Genomic DNA, 13,820 nt, shown 5'->3' on the forward strand with positions numbered 1-13,820 from the left:
TTGCCAAATTCCTGTGCATATTCTTTATCCAATTTCCCAGTAGATTTTCCATCTCCATTCTTCGAAAAATCTTTTTATATGTAATAATACTACCCTTTGTCTGATAAATGCTACAAATATTCCCAGTTATTTGTTTTTAGTTCTGCTGCTTTAATTTCTAGATGAACAATACAAATGTTATAGTTAATAGTTTATCCCCATTCCTATCACTTCTAAAGGGCTTCCCCACACCAATTTCATTCTAGTTCTGCTCTTATTAATTTTTTTACACTTAACACTTTAATTTCTCTAGAATACTTTTGGTGTAAGATATGAAGTCAGTATTTAGTATCTGTTTATTTCTGAAACAGTCAACTCTATTTATCTTAATACTAAAACTTATACACATTTGAAATTAAAATTGAAATATTGAAAGTAAAGGAAACCTAATCTTGTGTGAAATTAGGTCAAGATTTGGTTAGATACTAAATTAACACATAAGGGAACTGAATGTGTTTGTTTTCTTTCACCACAGGGCACATGTTGTATGAAGAGCATGGCTTTTTAATACTTAAAAAGATTATTAGCAAAAATGACACATTTTACTAGTAAAGTGTTTCTGTCCGTATTTTGATAAGAATATGAAGTAGTAAATTTCTTTAAAACACATAGAAACTGACACAAAACGTACTCTTATTTTACATCATAAGTTATTTGTATCTGTTATCTTTTCCATGAACTATGTAGAAAAAGCCATCAGTTCCTGAAGACTGTTTTGAAGGACGGAGAGGGAGCACAGAAATTATGTGCTAGAAGATCTCATATTACACCCTATCATTAACTAAGTGATGTTGTCCTGGGAAAATAATCAGAAGATTTTTGACTGATGGCTTTAGACATGTTATATCCTATTAATCATGATTTGTTATTAAAATATATAAAGTATAATTTCTCACTACTACGTTTTGGTGAGAAGAGAAGCTAGTAGTTTTCCTTTGTAAATTAACTTATATCTTTGCAAAGTTAATACATTTATATTTTTCAAAAATTAAAAAATATAGTGAAAAAATCCCCCACCCCATCTACCATCTGCCCTACCATCCCCAAACCTTGATTTTAGTTCCAGAAATATACCTACAAGGTGAATTCCTAGAAGTAAAAGTTCTGGGTCAAAGGTTATATGCATTTGATAGATATTGCCAAATTGCCATCCCATTGGCTGTATATAGGAGTCTGAGTTTTCCACAGCCTTGTCAGCATAGTGTGTTTTTAGACTTGGATTTTGTTATCAGTACAATAGTTGAAAGTTTTAGATCTCTCATTGCGGCCAAAGCGTAACTTCTTTTTGTATGTTTAAAATCCATTTGTGTTTTTTTTTTTTTTTCAACTGCCCTTAAATTTTGTCCTATTTTCTTTTTGGTTGTTGGCCTTATTCATATTAATTTGCAGATGCTCTCTTATGGGTTAGGAAAATTAATACGTTATCTGAGATATCTGTCACGAATATTTTCTTTCATAATTGTCATTTGTCCTTTAACTTTGCTTTTAGTTTTCTTTACCATGCATAAGTTTCTGATTTTTATATAGTCCAATTTACTAATATTTTTGCTTTTTAATTAAAGCTGTTTAACCTGAGGATAAAATTACATTTTTTTTTATGTCGTTGACTACTCTGGACATGTATTGCTTCTTACATTGAGAAAAAAAGAAATCAATCCTGAATCTGGAAATTGTTTTTCTTTCATTCAACAGATACTTATTGAAGACCTATCATGTGTAGGAACCTAGTTCATCCAGAAATTAAATGTAAATAACAAACTAAATAGTATAAAGTAAATGCTATGATAGTGGGAAACACAAGGTCTGTGAGGCTGTATCTAATGTAGGTATCATAACTAAGCTGAAAACTACTTGTGCCCCACGATCTCGTTATAAGTGGTCATTTAATTATTCCAGATGTTAGTTAAATCTCACCCATTGTACTGTTTTCTGTCGGGAGTTGTTCTGTCTCTATAACCAGGAAGGGATGGGTTAGGAGGATAAGAAGGAAACCAACAAGCTTCGCTAAAAGTTATCCAGGGCTTCCCTGGTGGCACAGTGGTTGAGAGTCCGCCTGCCGATGCAGGGGACACGGGTTCATGCCCCGGTCCGGGAAGACCCCACATGCCGTGGAGCGGCTGGGCCCGTGAGCCATGGCCGCTGAGCCTGCGCATCCAGAGACTGTGCTCTGCAACGGGAGAGGCCACAACAGTGAGAGGCCCGCGTACCGCACACACAAAAAAAAGTTATCCAGATTTCTGCACTTACATATAAAGCCTAAATGAAACGTGATTTTTTGGTGATATTTGGTGATCAGGTATAAAAATGAGTTTGCAACTCGATTTTAGAGATTTTAGGAATGTATGATGGCTATTATTTCCAGTAGCTTCAGAATCTAGAGGCTCTTAGATGCTGTACATTGAAGCAATAAAATGCTTTTCACGTTTACTTGTGAGTAGAAAATGATCCAATAAAAATAAACTGTTTAGTTCCCTCCTTATAAATGCTGAAAAAGATAAGTTATGGGCACTATTAGATTATATATTATATGCATGGAATTACATTTGTGATATCAGCTATAACACACTCACATACGCATATTGGATTGGCCAAAAATCCGTCTTACGGAAAAACCCAAACGAACTTTTTGGCCAGCCCAATACATGTATAAATATAGTTCAGCGCTGTAGATGTCCTTATGCGTTAGAACTCATGAAATTCAAATAGGCCTTCATCTAATAGTATGTTTACTTGGCTTTATAGCAGGATACAAGTGAGACAAAGCAGATACAGTATCATGATTCATTATTCATGGGCAGACGTTCCATGCTACCCACACACATTGCTTCTTTTGACTCCTTATCCACACAGGGAAGAGCTGCCAGGGGTGAAAACCAGAGTTTGTGCAGGTCACTTTAAATTGAAGCCACAGCCTCTATTTCCCTTCTGTCTTTTACTCCATTTTAGTCATATAGGCCCAAGGTCCTAATATCAACTCACAGCTTCTCCAATCCAGGCATAGTTCTATACAGCAAGCAAGCCAGACCCAGCATTTCCCATTCATCTTGAAGTTAGTAACTTAAAGTTAGTGTCCCAAGGAAACATTGTTGTGGGAACCTAAGGTCGATCCCAGGCTGGCCTGCATCAGCCCAGGCTAGATGTTAACCCTTTACTCATGCATTTGCATGCATTTTACAAAATATATACAAATGTACTCACAATATATTTCAAAATACATGTTGTCCACATATAATAAGAGCTTATATAATGTTCTTTCCCCTATAAATTAATTGATTGGTTATTTTGTCCACTAATGTATCTCCTTTTCACCCTACAACTCTTGGGTCCAAATAAAGAATATAATGCTCACTAGTTAGCTCTTTTAGAAGTTTCTGAAACGATTGGTCCAAAGTATGGGGCATTGTTTAGATGATGTGCTACTATATTAGTATGCTTATCTAGTTTACTTTTAAATTTTTTTCTATTATTACTCATAATATCATGGTAGTATATACTAGATGCATATTGTAACATTTATGTTCATATTACAATGTAATATTATATTTATATTATTAGTACAGTATAATTAATAATATAAAGAGTTGTCGTTGCAAGTTCACACTCTTTATTCCTGCGTACCTGTTTTAGCCCTTGATAATCTGAAGAAAAAGGCTTTACTCTCTTGTCTCTCTGCATACACTTGAGTTGGAGCAATAACCAACATGGAATGATTTTTATTATCATTCACTATCATGCAGAATATTGCTGTAAACTATTTACATGGATTACTTCATTTAATCCTTACTATGACTCTATGAAGCAGGTACTGTCATTGTCCTCATTCTATAAGAGAAGGCATTGGGAGTTAAAGAAAACTTGGCTAAAGTGTTAACAAAAGGGATGGAACCTTTTTTTTTTTTTGGCTGCGGGGCATGAGGGATCTTACTTCCCAGACCAGGGATCGAACCTATGTCCCCTGCAGTGGAAGCACAGAGTCCTAACCACTGGACTGCCAGGGTATTCCAGAACCCCAATTTAAAACCAAGCAGCGTAACTCTAGACCTCACAATGTTGAACAACATACCACACTGCTTCCCAAGTTATTTATGGTTTTCAACCAGGGATAAAATTATAGAAGGTTATAAAATTGGGATAATAGTATCTGTATGATAGAGTTGTTGGGCAGATTAATGAAGACAGTAAATGTGAAACTTTCAAACACGGTTGCATGGCACATAGTAAGCCCTTAATAAAAATCACTTATAATCATTCCATGATAGTTTACTCTAATTCAGATGTTATTTTTACTTTTCATTCCAACCATCTGATTCTGTTTTATTTGGTTATACTAGAGCTCGCAAACTACAGATCCCAAAAATGCTTACCTCACCAGTCTTCTTTGTACATAAAAGAATTTCCTTGTACAATTTTCCTTAATATAAAAGAAAGTTAGAAACAAGTATAAAGGCAGAGAGTCTGGCATATAATACACAAGACACCATTATGTTTAATGAATGAGTGGGTAAGTGAAGAATACACTTCGTTACTTTCGTCGGTCGGAGTTGGGTGTGCATTTGTGTGGGTGTGTGTTTTGTATTTCAATAAAAGGCTTATTGCCTTCAAAGTATAGAATTTTGGAAAGACTGTTAATCGATTATTTATAATACATGAATTAAATCCTAATGTGTAACACATGTATGTAATCAATACCATGCTGTTAAAATACCAAATTACATAAATTTCTGTAACATTTCATAACAAATAGCTTTTGAAAACAATTCTTTTTCCTTTTTTTTTTTTAAATCATGAGACTCTTTTACTTTGTTTTTCCCTATAGGTTTCTAGAGTATTACCTGAGAAACAAGGAGAAATTGAGGCTCACATAAAAGACCTTGGACAGCTTGAAGAGCAATTAAATCATCTGCTTCTGTGGCTGTCTCCTATTAGGAGTCAGTTGGAAATTTACAACCAACCAAATCAAACAGGACCATTTGACATTAAGGTAAAGACTTTTTGCGCTAAATATTATTTTTCAAGAGTGGAAATATCACTGAAATAAATTTCTCATTTGTTATCATCATCACCGTCATCGTTGTTATAACGCTAATAATAATAATTATTATTACTTGAGTAACATTTTTTGTTTTTTCTTCTGGCATTTACTAGCAATGATGTTTCATTAAACTCATATCACCAGAATGTCTTCATTATACTTGTTACTACGATCCATTTTCCATCCCTACTTGAATTGTACTTAATATGTTTGTAGACTCCTTATCTAAAACTGAAGTCATTTTGGAGACTAAGTGCCTACAAAGTGAAGTATAGACTCCTTAGTAGACATTATAAAACCCTGTCAGACTGACTCCAGTTTACCTTGGTATCCTCTTATTCTGCCAACAATCTCCTCTTGTATTCTGGATACAACAAATTTTATAGTATCTTTATATGCATGTGGTTTCATGCCATGTCTGTGTTCTTGATCTTCTCTCTTCTTTAAATGACTTCTGTCTCATTTTTTGGCATGATGAATTTTCCTCCATCCTTTAAGACTGAATTCAATGTCATTGCTTCTTCAAAGCCTTCTTACATACCCCTAGTAGAGTGAAAAACCCTTTTAGGATTGCTTATAAACCTCTGTATCCATCTCCTATAGTCTTTGTACATTGATTGACACTTAAATTTTAGAGACCTGAGTACCTCATCCCACTGTTCTTTGAATGCAGAGGGCATCTTCTTACTTATCTCCCTGTCCCACTCATTTCTGAACACCCCCATCCCAGGGCTCAGTGTATGGTGGGTACTTGTTAGCATTTTTAAATCAATGAGTACAGATGTTAATGAGGCACCCAGAATGGTAATGAGATGCTATAGGTAAGCTTAGGGCTCCAGAGAAGCATGCCAGTTGGGCACCACCATCTCCTCCTCTTAGTGTCCCTGTACACATTGATTGTTCCTATCTTTTCTCCCTTCCCAGGAGCCCATTTCAAGGATTTGCCCCAATATAATTCCCTATTTTTTTGCATCTCCTGTGCGCCAACAACATTAAGTGGCCAATCACATAAACCAGTTCAATTGAAAGCACAGCCTATTAATTAATGTAATGATGGGTAACTTCAGACTAAATAAGTTAAATAATATCTTTGAGAAAAGTTTTTTCTTTTAATTCATTGACCCAAATTATTCAATTTATTTGCTTTCCAGGACTATAACAACCTAATGGTTTTATCACTACCTAGTTGGTGTTTTGCTAGGAGATAAGGATAAAAGCAAGTGTGAGGATCTTTTAGAGAAGAGTTAATGAACATTTAGGAAGGATGTACTTGAGTGAGGAAAGGAAAGAGATACAGAAAGGTTTGCCACACCTAAAATGGCTTATATTTGCCAAGTGCACTGCACTACTTTTACCTTACTTCTTCTTGACATGTTTACATCTCCCATTCTGATAGCTACCCACCAGAGCTGATGATGTCACAAGTAGACATCATTTCACCAGCGCAAAACCCAGGCTACTCAACCAGTGGCATGGTCTTGGCTTCAGTTTGACAGTTAAATTCAAGTCACAATAGGTTTTAACCAGAACAAATTCAGTTAACTTTAAGAAAGTATACAGGACAAGTGAAAACATAGCCAGCGCAGTGATGACAGAGTGGAGGTCTTGACACCAAGGTGCAGCTTCTGATGGACCCGTCACCCTGCATTTGAGTCATGTGTGGTCACAGGGGCAAGACTGGGTGAGTGCAAAGCACATCATCATGCAGGGAAGCCATCAGTTCTGGTATCCTTTCAGTTTTTCCACCTAACTAGCACCTAGTGTCCTCAGAGGTATTTGACTAGCACCCCTTCTCCAGTGCAACTGCATCTCATCAATACTGATTTTTCATTACTCAATAAATAATCTCAACAAGGAAGGACAGTTACTTGGTCCAATGAACAATAACCTCAGCCAGATTCTCAATTATCTTGGATCGAGTATATTCTTAAATATCCCTTGACTTAGTGTGACAAGAGGAAAGGCCATAAACTCTTTACTCCCAACCAGAAATAGTTTTTTGGAACTCAAATATAAAAGCACTCAGATTTAAATACAATCTTCAGTTAGAATGTGCTTCTTCACTAAAATAATGAAAAATATATTCAGTGTGAGCTTACTCTCTACATGGAATATATTTAAGAGAAAAGATAACAAAATCCTCTGATACAAATGGGTGTTGTTGACTCAACCAAAGTAACTTTAGTCCCAATGTGTGTACCCCAGAATAGTGCTCAAATATTAAAAACTTTCATTGAGCCTTTGTCCACGGCCCATATGTTCCTGCCAAATGGGTCCCTGCAGTTTAGCATGAAAGCTACTCTCAGCTGTGTTAATCACTTTCCTTTACTAAAGCTCCAAGACACCACTCTCACTGCTGTGTCTAGTTTCAGGAGTCATGATATTTGCCCTCCTGCAGCTCAGTCTAAATCACTGAGGGGAGAGGCAGCTGCTTTTTCCCTGGCAGTAAAACTCCTTGGCTTCAGTCCTCTGTGCATATCCTGAGTTTTTCATCTCTGGAGTGTAGATTTCAAAAATATTCCTTTAGCCTTTTTCTTCTGCTTGTGGCTGTATCCAAGGCAAAAAAAAACCCCCATAAAATCATATACATGATGACTCAAAAAATTCTTCCTATAATTCTCAGACCCCTAACTTGTAATCAGGAAATAGTGACCTGTGTGAATAATTTACTGACCTACCCAGTTCTTTATCCTTCTTTGTCTAGCTTCTATCTATATTCACTGTCTAATGAATTATTTATTAAGATTGCACAGAGTTCTTCTGCTAAAAGATATGCGGTTTTAATCTGTACAGCCTTCTATAGCCCTCTGCTTAGAGATTAAACTTTTTTTTCAGTTAAAGAAATATGGGAAAATGGACTTGACTTAACTTCAAACTACTGGAAACCAAAAAGTTTGTATACAGCTTTGAGGACATGCCCATTTTTTAACACAGAGAGAGAAACACCTTAAAAAAAAATCTTAGGAATGAGTTAATGCAAAGAAAGTAGATGCACAAGCAGCCTCTATTTCCTAAATTTAAAGAAATTGTCCTTATCTGGCCATGGTGGCCATGGCTTCCTCTGGAAAAAAGGGCCTAAGGCCTTGCCATCCAGGTGATTTGTTTTCTCTAGTCACTCTGAGCACCTGTTAGAAAAATATGTAATATCCTCTGTGAGCCTCGGTTTTGCCTGCTTGGTACTTCATGCTTATTGATGAAATGCAGCTAGCTGTGTAATGAAGCCCAAATAAAAAAAGCCTTAAGGGCTCTGCTCTAATACATTGTTTATTCTGGAGGGAAAACTGACTGCACATCGCTTGGCTTGTGCAATTTACTCCCGAAATATTCTTATTCAGGAAATCCTGCAAATAGCAATATTCATCTTGAAAATCACCTCACAGAACCCTTAGCAAGCTGAGAAACATAATCAATGAGATAGTGATGTAGAGGGTGAAAATTAGGCATAATCACAGCCCTTTCCCATCAGTCAGCCCACTAGAAGGCATGCCTTTGAATTTTGATTTTCAAATGTACTCTCAACTTAGACACCAAATATGTTGATTTTAGATTAAAGAAATGATAATTGAATGCTAAGAACCAGGAACCAGTTAAATTTTCTATGAAGGGTCTTATGCTTTTAATCTTTAATGAATGCTTTCAGTAACGACCTGGAGATACACTACTTACCTGACATGAAACTGCCTAACGACTGCTTTCCAAACTTTTTTAAAATTTATTTATTTATTTATTTTGGCTGTGCTATGTGGCATGCGGGATCTTTGTTCCCTGACCAGGGATCAAACACGTGCCCCTTGTATTGGAAGTGCAGTCTTAACCACTGGACCGCCAGGGAAGGCCCCCAAACCTTTTATTTAAATGTGAGGTGGGGAGGGGGCACATAATTTTATGTTGTCTGACTGACTATATTATGCTCATATTGATCACAAGGAGGGTTTTTTCCTCCCCTCAGGAATGACTTTCCACCTGTGGTCCATTAAAAAGCATGACAGTGTTGTACTGACTCTTCCTTACCATGTAAGACACTTAATTGTCTATGATGTCAAATCCACGCTGAAAAGTACCAAAGGACACAACTGTAGTGACTGAATGCTAAAGTATCTGAACACCAAAATCCTTCCCTGCATGTGTTCAGATTGCTGTGAGTGTTGTCAAAGAAAAATTGCATGGGACAACTTAATACGCAAGTAAGACTTTATTCAAGACTATTGCAATAGGGGAGAGAGATTGAACTCAACTCCATTGAAAGAAAAGGCAAGAAAGATTTTAAGCGTTGGGATGAGCTAGGGGAGAAGTAGAGAAGTACTAGAGGACATTAACAGGGAGGTTGGTTCTTGTGATTAGGCCATCTGTGTTTGCTAGCTGTCACTTATTGAAGGTAAACTACCGTCTTCCCACAGAGACTAGGAGATAGGGTACTATCCTTCTGGATGTTTACATTTCAAAAAGATGGCTCCCAGGTCCTTGAAAAGGCTATTCCTGGGTTGTAAAAGATTTACATCTCAAAAGGGCAGAGAAGGAATTTATAATAGAAAGTTTTCTAAAGTAAATGTGCTAAGAAAAGAGATGTCAGTCCTATAATCAGGAAGAAACCTATCTAAATTTTTTAAGCTAAAGGGGAATGTTACAGCCATCTTTGTCAGTCCCTTTTTTGTTCAAGGGAAACTAGGTTTCTGATTGAACAACTTAGGAAAGCTACTCCATGTAGTTCATTTTCGAAGCTTTCTGTTGTTGAAAGAGTAGCTGAACTGAGTCTGAGACTTGGGTGTAGAGGATATTTGCTGGATGGTGTGAGCAATCAGGTATTTAATGAGGGAGCTTTTTATGCAGGTAAGAAGAAGAAAGATTAATTGTTAGAGCAGACTGTAAAACCAAGTTTCTGAAGCCAGAGGGTAGCCACTTAAGAAAATTCCTAGATGTTGTGCTGGAGGCATTTTTAGATAATGGAGTGAGGATGCCAGTGGAGTGAGGATGGCAGTGGAGATGGATTTCTGGGTTTGCAGCTTGAATGTTTTTGGTGATAGCACAGACATCAGAGAGGTTTCAGTAAGATTGTCCACAGTCATGGCTATTTCCTGGGGCAGAGCATGAAAGATGTGGGAGTTCTGGTGAACTTCCTGAGTAGCCCACACAGCAGCAGCTCCAGGCATGAAGATTGTCCATACATAATCTACTGTGCTGATGAGTCTTTTGAAGTATATTTCAAGTTATTCAGCTTCAGCTCTCAGGGCTTCTTTAGAGCCTGGGGGAAAAAGTTTAGCTCCAAGACAATGTAGACTCTCAATAAGGATCTGGACAGTCAGCTTTTAGTTCTCAGTCATGCCAAGACAGGAGAGTGGGAGAAAGATTGGAAACATTAATTTGGAGAGCTGTGGCCAGATATTGAAGGAAATGAGAATAATTGAAAATCTGGTAATAACTGTAAGACAGCAGGATCCAGTCCAATTTACGGGTAGGTAACAAAATCATGTACTCTACAAAGAAAAGTAAAATAGCTCAAAGGCAATGAACAGGGCCAGAATCGGATAACCCACAAAGGTATGCTATAGTTTTCTATTGAAACATAAAAATTTCCATACAGTAACCTCCCATTTGATCAAAGATACTCAAAGTAAGGTTATTCTTGTTTACAAAATAAGGCTGAGCTCTTTATTTACATAGATGCAGCAGGGATAATCATTTACCACATAGGCCTTTTAAAGTTTGTTTTGCTGAAAATTTTCATAAGGAATTTCAGTTTTGACTTTTAAAAGCCTCATGAGATTAAGAAGCGAAGCCAAGAACTTGAAATCACATTTTACCTGCCATGCCTATAGATTTGGTTGAATTCTTCTATTCTTGAAGTCCTTAAAATATCCTAAGTTTTCCTGGGCCTGCCAGGAAGTGACCTTCCTTACTCACCTGTAAGGCTGGGCATCCTGTAAGCCACGTACTAGGCCAGTTTTCCCAAGAGGGCTTTGTAAAAGGCCTTCCACAAAATTAACTATGGTTTTCTAAAACTGTCTGGTCATATCTGATTCTATGACACCATTCTTAAATATGACATTCCAGTCAAAGCCTTGGTTATATAATCAGTTTTCTCAATTATGTCCTGTTACATAAAGGACAGATTCTTATTGAACCTATGCAAATAAATATATTACCATGAAAATAAGAATACTTGATAAGAGTTTGAGTTCTGGAAGGATCAGGCAGGGAGAAAAGATAAATGTTTCATTTCTCTCCACAGAAATGTAATCTACTAAATTATTATGAGTTATAGATAGGGTAAGTAAAAAGAAAAAGGAGTTCTTAATGTTAAGAAAACGGAACATTAAAGCATCAACCATATTCCCAAAAGAACCCTAATCAAATCATCCTTCATCAGTTCATTCAGTTCTATGTAATTGATTCTTGTTTTACTTGATCTCGGGTTAGCAGTTTCCTAAAACCCATTAGCTTCTCCACTAGAGTTCTGGAAATCCTGAGTCAGTCCAGTGGTATGGTCACAAAGTTATTTAAACAAAGCTCTCAGAAGCCTGTGCCCTAGAGTACCTGGTGTAGTCGTTTCCAAGAGTTTAGGAGATAGTCCCTTTTTCTTGAAGATAAGCATTCTGGCCTGTAACTGACAAGAAGCGCTTTCAGGGAAGCCTCCGAATAAAACAACAGATATCTGTAAATGACAGAAGGCTTCAAATAATCATGGTTAAAGATCTGATGAAAGTTCATTTGACAAGGAAATGTTATTTTTGTGGCACACACCATTTTAATGTAATAACTGAAGTTGCTACTGATAACATTATACTGTCATTGTCTAATATTAGGCAGAGCAGCACCAGGTTATACCATGAACAGCAAGGGCATTAACACATTTCTAGGAACTTCATATAAGTACTGTAATATTTATATTAATAACATTTGATCCATAACCTAGGGATACATTACATGCAACTCAACATATCACATAAACCTAATTATTCTTAATCTAGTTTTGGAAGGTGAGAGAACAAATCCTTTGAGATTTTCAAGGCAGCTTGAGATCAAGATTTCATTTAGGATTTGATTTGTGGACGGCAAAATGTCAAAGGTTGTCAAATCCGTGAAAAGGTTTGAATACTTGGTGAAGTAGGATCATGGGTCACCGAAACGATGCTTGACTACCTATTTAACCAAAGTGACAATAAAAGATTTCAGAAATAAATATAGGAGGTGATATGATTGTACAAGACTTTGGCTCTTTCAAAAGCGCGATGCCTCGATTCTCTTAAATAATCAAGGACGTGATAAAATCTACACAAAGCACAGGGAATTATTCTCATAAGACAGAGAATCATTGCTGCCTAGGTGGAGTACTCAAAAGGTAAAGAAAAACCTTTTACGATCTCTTATTAGGAACAGACCAATAATCCAAGGAAACTTTGTCATTTTAATAAAGAGAAGATTAAATTCTAGTTTTGCATTAGTATACTGTTGATACTAAAAATCATCTTTTAAAAGCTTTAAAGATATATCCATCCAATCATAGCCAGCTTTGACCACATAACATAAAATTCCTTTTCCACAAAACTACAACCTTCTGTGTCTGTTCAGATTTTGTCCTACATTTTCTTCTCTTTTCCCTTCTGGAACAAGCAGTCGTTTTACCTTAGGACAACATTACTCCCTTCTTGCTTAGCAAAAACACATGCTACGTAGCTGGCATACAATGTATACAAAGTTGTTTATCTTGGACGTTGTTGTTGCTAGAGATTTTATTTATGTATACTGATTAATAGCTTTTAACCATTAGTAAATTTTAGTTTACAGAGAAAACCAGGAAGCAAATAAATTTGAACTGTCACATGCTAGCATTTTGTAGCAGACTAGCAAATGTTATGAAAATAAAATTAGGTTACCTGCTCAATCGGAGGGCTAAAACTTCCCACCAGTAATTGTGGGAGGAGATGTTTTAAGATTTCCTTTGGACTTAATATGTAATCTTGTGGGAGCTGTGGACTAAAATTTGGGCGAGTGACTGAAGTTATGCCAAGGGGCTACCTGGGGTGTCTGCAGGGCCAATCTGAGTGTATAAAATATCTAGTTTGTCTCTAAGTAGACTTTTCAGCTTCAGGTAGTTACTTCTGGGGTTCCTATATCCCTTGAGAGCGGCCTGTGGGGGCGGGGAGCATAAAGCTTAAGTGACTAAAAGGAGTTGGGGAGGTGGAGTGGCGAGTGAAAAGCCTGACAGGGGTGCACAGAGGGATGGACAATTAAAGGGAGCCGAAGGGAAGATTGAAGGTGGTAAAAGGAGAACACAACAGTGGAGATGATGGGAAGGGAGAGGTCTTAGATGAGCCAGTTTAGGGAGATCCTAAGTTTTCCAAAGAGGCCAATTGAAAATTCCAGATTATCTTTGGTAAAATCACGCCAACAAGGAGAGAAGCGGACAGCTCCATAGTAGTAGCCTTCAGAGAAGGAGAATCAGAAGACTGAGAATTTCCCCTGGAGAAGGGAGGAACCGCAGTAATGGCAGCAAAGAAAGAAAACCCAAACGAGATCTCTACAGAGAAAGACTACTCTAAGTACCAAAGAACTGAAGCTCAACCGAATGAGATCTCATTGAGAATTTTCCATGGTCTAAGCCAATGGTAGCTTTCACACAAATAAGCCTGGGAATCTAACCCAGCCTCAAGAGTATACCCAGAATCCTAAGAATCACAATGTGTCCTTACCATGCTTCCAAAGATTATCATCTTTGGAAGCACTGGATTCTGAGTTGGACTGATCAATGGAT

General features: G+C 37.0%; 1 protein-coding gene across 2 annotated transcripts in view; it reads left to right on the forward strand.

The window, feature by feature from the left end:
- Positions 1–13,820, forward strand: part of DMD (dystrophin) — a 2,128,065-nt gene that overhangs the window by 1,345,107 nt on the left and 769,138 nt on the right. For both annotated transcript variants that reach the window (XM_067723245.1, XM_067723244.1), the window contains exon 48: positions 4,856–5,020. In XM_067723245.1, coding sequence (XP_067579346.1) covers positions 4,856–5,020 — 165 coding nt within the window. The remainder of the gene's footprint in view (positions 1–4,855; positions 5,021–13,820) is intronic.

Source organism: Pseudorca crassidens, chromosome X (assembly GCF_039906515.1).
Source record: "Pseudorca crassidens isolate mPseCra1 chromosome X, mPseCra1.hap1, whole genome shotgun sequence".
Taxonomy (NCBI): domain Eukaryota; kingdom Metazoa; phylum Chordata; class Mammalia; order Artiodactyla; family Delphinidae; genus Pseudorca; species Pseudorca crassidens.